This window comes from Manis javanica, chromosome 1, assembly GCF_040802235.1.
Source record: "Manis javanica isolate MJ-LG chromosome 1, MJ_LKY, whole genome shotgun sequence".
NCBI lineage: Eukaryota > Metazoa > Chordata > Mammalia > Pholidota > Manidae > Manis > Manis javanica.
In genome coordinates this window covers 179,068,725-179,080,920 of record NC_133156.1, presented here as the reverse complement: position 1 = coordinate 179,080,920, position 12,196 = coordinate 179,068,725, and the positions used below count along the sequence as shown (strand labels likewise).

At 36.7% G+C, this 12,196-nt stretch overlaps 1 protein-coding gene across 7 annotated transcripts in view; it reads right to left on the bottom strand.

Annotated features, from left to right (window-relative positions):
• GCFC2 (GC-rich sequence DNA-binding factor 2) overlaps positions 1-11,690 on the bottom strand; it is a 62,443-nt gene extending 50,753 nt beyond the window's left edge. Inside the window, exons 1-5 of one of the 7 annotated variants that reach the window (XM_073241901.1) lie at positions 10,889-11,690; positions 7,693-7,818; positions 5,482-5,706; positions 4,536-4,633; positions 625-740 (exon numbers count right to left, since the gene is read on the bottom strand). In XM_073241901.1, coding sequence (XP_073098002.1) covers positions 625-740; positions 4,536-4,633; positions 5,482-5,706; positions 7,693-7,818; positions 10,889-11,150 — 827 coding nt within the window. In that variant the 5' untranslated portion in view covers positions 11,151-11,690. Of the gene's footprint in view, positions 1-624; positions 741-4,535; positions 4,634-5,481; positions 5,707-7,692; positions 7,819-10,625; positions 10,847-10,888 lie in introns of those variants that run through there. The other 6 variants (XM_073241907.1, XM_073241916.1, XM_073241923.1 and 3 more) reach the window with 6 other exon arrangements.
• Positions 11,691-12,196: the final 506 nt, after the last annotated feature.

Sequence of the window (12,196 nt, the reverse complement as noted above, 5' to 3'; positions counted from 1 at the left end):
TATCATGCTAAGTGAAATTAAGTCAGACAGAGAAAGACAAATACCAGATGATTTTTCACTTACACACAGAATCTAAAAATTAATAAATAAATAAATAAACACAACAAAAAAGACTCATAAATACAGAGAACAGACTGGTGGCTGCCACAGGGGAGGGGGTTGGGGGATGGGTAAAACAGGTGATGAGGATAAAGAGGTACAAACTTCAAATTATAAAATAAGTCACAGGAATGAGATGTACAGCACAGGTAACAGTCATTATTGAAATACCTATGATGACAGACAGTAACTGTATTTATGGTGGTGATGCAAATTGTTATGTTGTAAACTTGAAACTAAAATATTAAATATCAATTTCAATGAAAAAACATACAAAAAGCTTTTTAACAAAGCAGATAAATGTTATGAATATATTAAGAAAAGCAAAATCTATTATTTATTGATTTTAACCATATTATCTATTGTTAAGACTAAAAGGAAATCAGTTGTGTTAGTATGGTACGTTTTTCCTACAAAGCTGTTTACTATTAATATTTGTACTTAATAATTAAAAAGAATATAGTGCTAGTTCTCTTCACTATTAAATGTCTAGGACACATGTATTTTAAAATAAGTATTACTTACCTGGTATTTAACTGCTTCTTTATAATTTCTAAATTTACTGGTGGAAATAAAATGGAGGTATCAAACTTCTTCACTGTTTGAAATTCACTGCTCTGGGCAAGATCTATGTTCCCTCCCTAAAAATATCAATACTTGTGTTATTTTAAACATTCATTAATCTTATAAATATTAACTGCATGAAAGTAAATTTGTTACTGCAAGGTCTTATCAGCTCAAAATTCCATGCCTTTGATGTCTTTTATAGTTACACATTTTACATTTTCACATTTTTTACATTTTTAAAAATTCTCACACAGTTCTAAAACTTAGAACTTTATATTCATATGGATGAGGTAAATTATAAAATTTTATTTCTCACAAAAGCTTGGTTCTCAGTGTTTGTAAAGCTAGTTTTGTTTGTGATTTAATGTACTCTCAGAAATCTGAATACCTGTTTTCCATGATAGAAGTGGCCACCTCAATCAGGTCCAGTCAAAGAAAAGTAAATGGAAGTCTGCTGGAGGGTTTCTAAGTAAAGCTTTTAGCTTTGTTTATGCTACTGCTATTTGCAGAGGAATGCATTCCTAACTAAGACATCTTGTAGCATGGTATATTTTACATTACTGTCCTCTGGCTACTCACAGCTTATCACCACCAAACTTAGAATTTTGGAAAGGTTCTAAGAAACTGTTTTAAAAAAGGACATGTGAAGAAGTGAATCGGATAATTAGCCAATTCATTGGCTTAACTATCTTTTTTACACTTTTCATGAGGCATCATTTCTCACATCAATTCTTACCAAGCCTCCCAACCAGCTCTAATCATATCTAAAAAAACCCAAAAGTAATCAGATTTTTATTCCAAATCTTATCTTTACTCCTGATACCTTCTCTTATCTCAAATCCCTTACATCATAAACATTTTTGAAAGACTCATTCAAATATGACCACTTCTACAGAGGCTTTTCCAAGTCTCATTAACCTTCCTTCTTATAAAACTGACCACCCACTTGCTCCTTTGTGCCATATCAGGACCCTGTACTGAGTTCTGTCATAGAACGTCTAAGATTTCAGTGTAGTTATTTTGTTTAGCTGTCTCTTCCCTGCAAAGACTGTATATTCTAGTGCTATCACTGTTAAGAGACAGTAGTGGCTAAATGGTGACCCCAAAAGAATATGACCATGTCCTAGTATTATCTAATATGTGATTTTACCTTACGGCAAAAGACAATGATTATGTTAAGGATTTGGAGGAGGAGGAGCTTATCCTGGATTATCCAGAGGGGTCCTAAATGCAACGATGGACATGTATCCTTGTAAGAAAGAGGGAGGGGGAGTTTTAGGATGCCAAAAAGGAAGGTCATGTGAAGATGGAACAAAGAGAGATGTAGCTACAAACCAAGGAATGCCAACAGTCACCAAAAGCTACAATAGTCCAGAATAGGTTATCCTTTAGAGCTTTCATAAGGAGTGTAGTCCTATCGATACTTTTGATTTTATATTTCTGGACCCCAGAAGTGTGAGAAAATAAATGTCTAATTTTAAGCCACCAAGTTGGTGATAATTTGTTACAGCAGTCACAAGAAACTAACAGTGACATGAGGTAGATTTCAATAAAGCAATCTATAAATGTGCCCATACTGGTAATAAAAAAGGCAAATCAAATAAGCTTGAGATTCCATTTTCACCAACAAAACTTGCACCTAAAACTGGCAAGATTGTGGTGAAACATTCCTATAATATCAGTGGTATTACAGACTGATCTAAATTTCCTTTAGAAGCAACAGAGAAACATGCAATAAGTGATGCCCTCAAAATATTCATCTATTTTATCAGTAATGCCACTCTTGGCCATTATCTTAAGATAACACATATCTGCACAAAAGAAAAGGAGGGAAGTAACAAAAGATAAATGAACGTTTACCAATTATTTTTAACAAGAAAATAATTAAGATTGCAAATAACCTAACATGTCACTGAAAGAATGGCTAAGAAAATTATGATTTATTGACTACAATAAATATTATGCAGCTTTTAAAATTAGTTACTATTATAGCTATGAAGAAACAGAAGAAAATATAACATATCATACAAAAAAATCAGAATTCAAAACTACGTGCACATTGTGGCTCCCAAACGGTGTCAAGGCATCCTAGTGAACTCAAAGGAGTGCTGTAGTTACTTCAAGTTTTTGAAGGAAACTGCAATGCTCAATATTTGTTGAATTAAAAGTTCTAATTAGTTCACAGCTGCAACATTAGATTGTGCTTTTGATGAAGTCTTATTATTTTGGTGAAGATTCCTTTTGATTAAGCTGTTAGTGATGCTGGGCTTTTGGCAAATGATACAATAAAAAACAAGTTAATGACTGAAAATCAAAGTGGAACTGAAGAGAGTGGCTAATCTCATTCAAGGGTTAAGCAGTCACACAGTGTCCAACAGGTGAATGCATCCCATTAGTAACTGTGGTTACTTGAAAATGAAGTTTTTTTCTCCAACTGTATTATTTTGTCCAAATGACTACTAACTTATTAGGACATAAATATTATTAAATTCTTTGGTGCTAACTACTTGGTAAGTGGAATTGTTTGGTACTTCCTTTGGCCTAGGGGCACCAGAAAAAAATTATCAAAAAACTAAGGGCTCTGTGAATGAGAAAGTTTGGGAGCTTTGGATGTACATTATGACTGCAATTAGGCAGAAAGGAATTACACAAACTTGAGAGTTAGAGTAAGGAGTGTTGCATAATTTTTTTCAAAGTATTTTTTTCTAATGCTATTGGTATACTGATTTTACTAAAAAAGGGAAAAAAATTCTAAACCTGTAATAGTCTAAAAATAGTCACCTAAATCATTTTTTTGGTCAGAGATTCTGAATTACAACCTTTAGTGTTTTAGTTTTAACTTCCCTTTTAGGCTTCCCTTTAGTGTTTTAGTTTTAACAACATGGTGATTTTACAATATTTTCTTATTTAAAAAGAGCAAATCATCTTTCAAAGCATTCTTACTAAAAAGACTAAAAGGAAACCTTACATTTGCATATTACTGTATAATTTTTAAGTACTTTGATTTAGATCATTATGACTTTGGGCCTAATGGCCACCTACTCAGTCTGTAACATTATATTCTCATTTTATTGATGAGAAAACTGAGATTTAGAAAAATTAAATGATAAGTTCAAAGTCATACAACTATTTGGTACTCACAAAATTAGGCACTGTGGAATAAAATAGTTAATAATTCTTGACCTCATGAAGTTGGCATTTTACTGGCAGAGCCAAAATACTTCTGACCCCAGAAGTATTTTTCTTGCTAGCTTTGTTTTAAATCTATTTATTTATTTAAAGTTTACATTTAAGTACCTACCACATAACATATACTGTCAGTTACTATAAAATTAAAGTTAAAAAGATTAGGTCTCTCAAGTGGCTTACAATATGTGGAAGGTTTTTATCATCTAGTGGGAAAAGAACATAATTACATGGTATAGTGGGTTGAATGGTAGATATGCCTATGTTCTAACCCCAAGAACCTATGAATACGACCTTATTTGGAAAATGGCCTCTGTGGTTGTAAGTAAGCACTCAAGATGTCATCATCTTGGATTATTTGCATGGGCCCTAAATCCAATGACCGGAGTCTTTATAAGAGACATATAGGATAGAGGCACAGAGAAGGCAGTCACATGAAGAAGGCAGAGACAGGAGTTATATACCATCCAAAACAAGGAATATCTGGAGAGACCAGAACTTGGAAAAGGAAAAGCGTTCTCCCCTAGGGCCTTTTAAGGGCACACAGCCCTGCCAACACCTTCATTTTAGACTTCTTGCTTCCACAGCTATGAGAGAATAAATGTCTCGTTTTAGGCTATCAAGTTTGTGTGATGTTATAGCAGACACAGAAAATTTATATATATGGTACAAAAAATTATTACCTTGGTGATTTTAACTGCTTTCCTCATTTGCTGCTGTTCCCAAATATCTGGATTTTCATCTTCCTGACTTTCTTCACTTGTTTCTTCATTTCTGGTTGCTAGGGAAAAGAAGGTTCATGTATAAATAAATACTCAATATTCTTCCATTTTAATAGCAGCAGCTAACATCTTCAGGGAGCTTATAAAGTGCTGGTTTAGCAGCCCTTTACAATATTCTGGGAAGCTCATCTTATAAATGAGGAAACTCTTATTAGGAGGTTAAACAACTTGTCTGAGGGATGCGTTGAAGCTGAGACATAAATGTAGCAAAATCTGGCCCCGATCTACACTTATCACCAAACTGTCCAAGTCAAAATACTATAGTCTCACATATGGAAAAAACTTGGATAAAAATGAACATTTGGTTTTCCTTAACAGATATTCTTAATTCTACCTGAGAATCTAAATATTTAAAAAATAACTTATGAGTTATAAGGAACCAAAAGTCTCATTCTGGAAAAACATTACCTGAAGTGACAAAACCTTTGGTTAAACATTATTGCCTATAAATGAGAAATGTGAGTAGTCCTAGCAAAGGACATTTTTTATTAGAGTAGAGATGACTTCAATACATGACAGTTAAAATCCCTATAGGTGCTTCCATGTTAAAAAAAATCTTCATAAAGGTGACAATGAAAATTTTCAGTATCAAAAACAAGATACTACAATTTTTCTTAACTTGTCAAAAAAGATCAAGTGGAGGTCAGATAATAGTAACAGTACTGAATATACTCTTTGATAACACCATTTTGATACAGACATGTCTTTTAGAGACCAAACTGGCATTAAATAAAAACCAACTCAATACCCTTTAGACTATGAGACATTAGGTTTTTATGGAGATTTTATCATATTATAATGAAAAATGCCTTAATGTCCCTATGTTGTAAATAAATTAAATATGTACTTGTTTCTTCCGCCATTCTTTGTCTAAGTGTTTGAGGCTTTGGGGTAAACGCTATTCTCTTTTCATGGTCATCAGGCTCACTCTCCGGATCTTCGTCACTGTTTTCCTTCATACCAGACATGGTGGAGGTATGTTTTACATTCAAAGGAATATAGTCATGTTGGGTCCTGGCCAGCTGACGTTTTCTGCGGGCTGCCTGAATAACAGCTGCATCAGGGATATGTACTGAAAGAAACAGAGGAGGACACTGAAAACCAAGCACCGAAGAAATAAATATTCCTCACTTTTAATACAGAAAGAAGGCACTGTTTTTCCAATTTTTCCACTATTTTTGTAAGAATGGCTCAAAATCTACATCAATAACAGAAGGAAATTACTTTGATAGAGATTAAATATAAATTAGAGAAATGAACCAAATCTAGAAGTATCTGTTTCACTGAAACAGTATGAAAGTATACTGAAATCACTGTTTTTAAGATTTATAACTCATTAATTTTCACATACATCATCCTATTAAAGGAATGGAGGTTAACTATCATGTCCCACTGGTAACAAGCAGTATCTATCTGGTAACAAGCAACAGTGACTATCTCAAGGCAGGTATTCCATTACTGGATCATTCTAATAGTTCTATCATCTGAACAAAAAATAAAGCACTTCTTTGTCCACATGCCATTCCTCAGACTTATCATATTCCTCCTCTATCAGCTTTTCCTCTTCAGAAAATAGAAAAGTATATTTTACACAGGACAAGTTTTCAATCTTCAGTGTTTCTCAAGAGGACATTTGAGGAGGGACAACTCTTCACTGTGTGGACTGTCCTGTACTCTGTGAGGCTTTTAATCAGCTCCTTGCTCCAGGCACTGCATGTCAGTAACGCCTCAGTAACTAGTACAATTAAAAACTATCTCACACATTTCCAAACACTGCCTTTTCTCCTAAATATGCACTGAGGCCGAAACTTTACAACTACTGCCTTATAGGGCTCCATCCATGATAATCTACAGCAGCTCTGTTCAATATATTAACCATCAGTCATATGTTTAAGTGTAACCAAATAAAAAATCCAGGTCCTCAGTTATACGAGCCACATTTCGAGAGCTCTGCAGCTGCATGTGGTGAGTGACTAATGGTCCTGGATGGTGAAGATACAGAACTTTCACATCATCACAGACACTGCTGTATCTAGAGTATGGACAAGGCTTTACTTGTCTACTTGGCTTTAATACTTAATATTGACTTTGCTAAGTACTTCTGTACCTTAGGAAGGTATATAAGAAAAAAAATACAAGAGCTTTTGGTTCTTGCTATTTTTTGTAAAGTACTTGTTACCATATTAGAAGTCTTCAAAAATATATTTTAACAATTATATTCAAATTAGTTGTTTCCTCTGTAAAGTTATGCATTTTATTTTCTCAGAACAGGTCTTAGGCTTGCTTCACAAGACTGAGGATTCCACACCACAAAACAAGTTATGAACCCTTGAGCTACAGGCCTGATAAATATTTTCATATTTGTGGGCCATAAAGTCTTTGTTCCAACTTCTTAACTTTAAAACAGACAATACATAACTAAATGAATGTGGCTGTGTTTTCCTAAAATGTAATTTACAAAATCAGGTGGTGAGCCACATTTGGCTCACCGGTGGCAATTTGCCAACCTATGAACTGTTCTTTCTAAAACACAAAATCGGTCACATCAGTTACTTGCATAAAAGTTTCAGTAGTACCTCCAAGCTCTGTATTTTCTGACTCCAACTTGTCTTTCTTTCCTTCTGTCCCTTCTCCTTAAACTCCAAATATTTCTGTCCAACATTTTTAGTTCTGTTACATAATCTTCCCTAGAGTTTTACATATGCTACATCCTGTACTGAAACATCCTCACTGACAAATTCTTACTATTCTTTAGATATTGGCTGGCATCACCCAGTACACCACAGTGGTTATGAAGAGAGATTCTGGAGCAGATTTCTTGGGTTTGAATCCTAGCTTTGCCTCTTACAAGGTGTCTCTTACCTCTGCCTGTTACATGTCTTGGGCATGGTATGTAATGGAAATGAGCAGTCAATTTTTGCACTTAGACAAAAATCTGTAATGTCTTACATGCCCCACACTTCACTAGAGTTTGTTGTATTATTAATAAGAAACACTGGTATAGAAAATACTGATATTAGAAATAAAGTTCTTAACTAAAATTATAAAATTTACAAACCTACTGATGAAAATTCTTCTTCCAGAGAACTAGAGCTGTCGGAAGATGAATTCTGATCATCCTTACTTTCTGAGGAATGATGTGTTCCATCCTCTTCATCTGTCGAAAGATCAATAGTTCTGGATTCTAACAGGACATTTTTTGAATATAACAAGAAAGTCAAGATACTAGAATCAATTGAAATTCTGAACGATTTAAGGCATATGTTTAATAAGTAGGATGTCTAATTTTCCTCCACATAAACATATTTTTCTCCAACTTTTATTCCTCCTGACACCAATGGATGGTGTGATGTACAAACTCACCCAATTTGTACTCTTATCTAGCAAAATATTCCCTTAAAGGATGCAATGAGAAAAGGGGAGCAACAGAGAAAAGAAAAATAGTAGTAGCACAAAAAGAAAAAATACTTACTTATTATGTCCTAGGCACAATGAAATGTTTTACAAGGTTTATATAATTTAATACTTACAATTCTATAAAGTAAATGCTATTATCGATGAGGACACTCAGAACTGAAAAAGCTAAATAACATGTCCAGTGTCACAAAAGTTAGTAAGTGGTGAAGCAGGACTTTCAACCTAATGTCATTCAACTCTGGAATTTAGACTCTGTTATGTCATATTTCAATGGCCAGTGACAAGAAATACTGTAAGGGCACTATGGCCTCAAATAAAATCATTAATCTCTTAATTTCTATTCTGTGATTTTGGAAAAGATACTTAGTCTGTCAATTAATCTATTAAACTAAATACAACATTAGGAGATAACATCTACAGGGGTGTTGGAGCATTGAGTAAGCAAAATGTAAAGGAATTTATGGTCTTATTGACAAGATAGGATTTCTTAGCTCACAACTATTTTTTAATTTTTATGAATAGCCTTGAAATTTAAGATTACATAAATAATACTCTACCTTAAAAACTTCCCTTAATTAGAATATCTACATACAGTTCAAAAAAGTCTGGAGTAAAATAAAAACTTAAGGGACAAAGGGATATAGCTACAGATTACATCTTTCTTAGCTACTGCTTTCAGGACAACTCCCTGTTCCCAAAGCGAATTAACACTAGAGCCGTGGTTATTAGACAAATGTCCATCAACTCTTGGAGGTTCCTGGGACCTTTCCAGGGGGTCTGTGAAGTCAAAACTACTTGAATACTGGATATAAACCTTATAAAACATCACAGTATGGACATGTTCTTTGTCCTTCCTAGTCCGATGATATTATATACTGATGCAAAAGCAGTAGGGGGCAAAACTGCCAGCATTTTAGTAAGAATCAAGATGGTGACACCTATCTGTAGCAGCAGCCATTGTATTCTTCACCTCCACGAACTGGGGTGGGGAGGTTGGGGATGGGGGGCCGGGGAGGACAGTTTTACTTATGGTACATTAATGAAGCAACAGAAAAAATATTAATGTTATTAAATCTTGACCCTTGAGGACACATTTAAAAAAAAATTCTGGGGGGAACAAAATGGAAGCATGCATAAAGCACTTCTGGGGTGTACTGAAATGCAGCGGTTGACTCAAAAGCTCTTGTGTGATGAGCTTCAAGTTGAACTAGCCACTGTCTTCAAGGAGAAACTCCAGTTTGCTTAAAGAATGACTGACAAACTAGTTTATTCAGACACAGATATATAACAACTTTTTTCTCAAAATTGAGCAAAGTTGTGCTTATCACTTAAAGAATGAGAAATTTCAAGTGAAAACTGGAGTTTTGGAAAATTTATATTCTCCACCAAACTTAAAAGACGAAAGTCCTCAAAACAGTAGTAAAACAGTAACAACAGATTTTTGATACTGTATAATATAATGTACCAACAGTTGCAAAATCTGCTAAAAAATGTTAATACTTTCCAAATAATTAATGCACGATGCTACTACTAATCAAGCATGGGTAAAAAAAGATCTATTCAATGAGTAAAACAGACCAATGGATTTTAATGTAATGGAGTACCAAAAAATGATGTGGCTTCAACTTCCATGCTGCATTTAAGAAAATACTACTTCTTGAACTTTGTTACGATACTGAAGCAGAACACCCTCAACGATTTTAAAAGGCTAAGTACTCCTCTCAACCACTATCTGTGGTTTTCTTCACATATTTCACAAAACATCACAACAGATTGCATGCCGAAGCAGCTTTGAGAATTCAGCTGTCTTTCATTAAGACAGACATTAGAGATTTTCAAACTGAAGATGCCAATTACTATTTTTTAGAAAATAATAAAATGTTACCTATCCTTAATGTAATGGGTTATTTTTAAAAAATGAATAAAAATTTATCTTAATTCCTAATGTGGTAAATATTAGCGGAGATAATTCACAGAAACAAAAGCTCTTTGGGATCCTTGATTTTTAAGAGCATTAAGGGAATATTAAGACCAAGAAGTTTGAAAACCACTGTTTTAGTATTAAGAGAAAAAGGCAACTGCTGCCCTCAATTCTCCTTATTAAAGTTTAACCATATTTCTGTAGAACAGAAAAATACTAAAGTCCTCAAAATTTTAAACAGAAGGTCGTAACATGAAGAAATCACCAAAATTACTTGTAGTGGGGAGAAAATTTTGACCTCAAGACTAATAAAAAACTATTCTTACTAAACTCCGATTCAAACCACAACACATTTCATGTAAACAACTGTACGCTGCTGTAGTCCCATAAAGAACTCAAAGGAACTTCAAAATTACTACACTGTATTTCCTGCCATTACCGGTACAGTCTATAATGTCATCAATCTATTGTTATTTAAGTTTAGTACCTTGTTAATTTTTCATTTCCGTTTTTGCAAATAATTTATGAAAAATAAAAGCAAAAGCAAGTGTCCCAAAGCCTGTCACCTAGTTCTTCTAATGTACTTTTCTCGTTAAGTGTTTTCTAGAAAAATAATTGGGAGTCAGTTTACAAAAGTTACACGTTTAGCTAACCTAAGAGTAATAGGAACTTTTTAACTCTCTGTGACGATTTAGGTTCTTCGTAAACATCAGGTACTGCACTCAAGCTGTAACTGGTGGGGGTTCATCTGACGGTGCAAACACAAGATTCTTCCTACTCTCTCCAAGACGCCCAGCACCCGGATGCGCGGGAGGCCCAAGGCGGGTTGTGCCGCTTCCCGCCCGCAGATTCAGCATCGCTTGCGGTCCCAGACACGTCTAGAGAATCGCGCGGCCCTCCTCCCTTCCTCTCGCACCTGGGGCGCCTCCCCGCCGCCCCGCGTCACCTCGGACACCCGAGCCGCCGTCCGCGCGGAGACGCCGAGAACAGGCCCACGCCCGGCCCCGAGAGCCCCGGGCGCGAAGGGGCCGCTCCACGACCGCCGCGCGGACCCCTCCAGAGAGCGGCCCTTCCTGCGCAGGGCGCTGGGGCCCCTGTGCCGCCTGCTCTTCCCCGCCGTCACTCTCACTGGAATCGGCTCGGCGCTGCCGGAAACTCCTTTCGGGCCTGTGCGCCATGGTCGAGGCGGGAGACCCAGGGGCGCTTCCGCCCTGCGCACGCCACCCCCACCCCGGGTCCACGGCCTCCACGCCAGCGAACACTTCCGTCACCCGTCTGCCGCCGCGTGCGCGCGCCCATTCCGCGCGCCCCCGCCGCTAGCTTCTCCCTGCGCATGCGTGCTTAGCCTCCGCCACTCTGGTTACGTTAGTGCTTGTTCAGTGTTGAGAATACGCGGCGTTCGTTTTGCGAGGCGAGCTTGTGCAGACAGTCGCGGAGAGATTCCCGCAGACTCCCTGAGCTGCGGAGAGCAGCACAACAGGCTTTCCGTGTGCAACCTGTCTTCTTTTGGAAAGAGTAAAGTTGTCGCTTGTAGGGAAGGCCCCCACCCCCACTTTGCCTACTGTTCTATGAGGACAGCTGTCGCTGCTCTCACCCCAGATATGTCTGGCCTTGTATGGAGGCAGTATGTCCGGCCTTAAGAAACCTTGAAAACACAGCATGTTGTACCCATGAGTAAGGACCAAATAAGGGCCTTGAAGGCTGGACACCTGGCCATGAAGGCCACATGTATTGGCATCTTGGATACTTATGTAATCATGAATTAGCACTATAGCAGTATAAAAAGTATGGCTTTATGCAAAATAAAGTGGCTTCTTTTGAGCATCCTCCATGATGACTCCCGCTGCCTTTCTTGCACTTTGCGTTGCCGGAAGACTTCAACGGCAACCCCAGGACCTCGACACCTCTCCAAGCAAGAGTCAGAAAACCTGGAGCGTGTGTATAGATTATCTCTGAAAACTGAACAGTAAAATGTGTGCATACATAAGCAAAAATCAAGTGATTGCTTCCAGTAAGCAAGGCTTCAATAGACTCTGGTTAAATGCTTTAGCCTGTAAAAAAAAAAAGAATCTGCAAAAAGGGGGTGTTGAGAAAGACACGAGATTAGGACGGCTGAGGCAAACTTGGATGGCATCCATGAAACGCTGTAAGAGAGGAAGCCTTCATCATAGAATCGTTGGTCCCCTTATTATGAAACTCATTCTTACTTGGGTGCATCTGACCA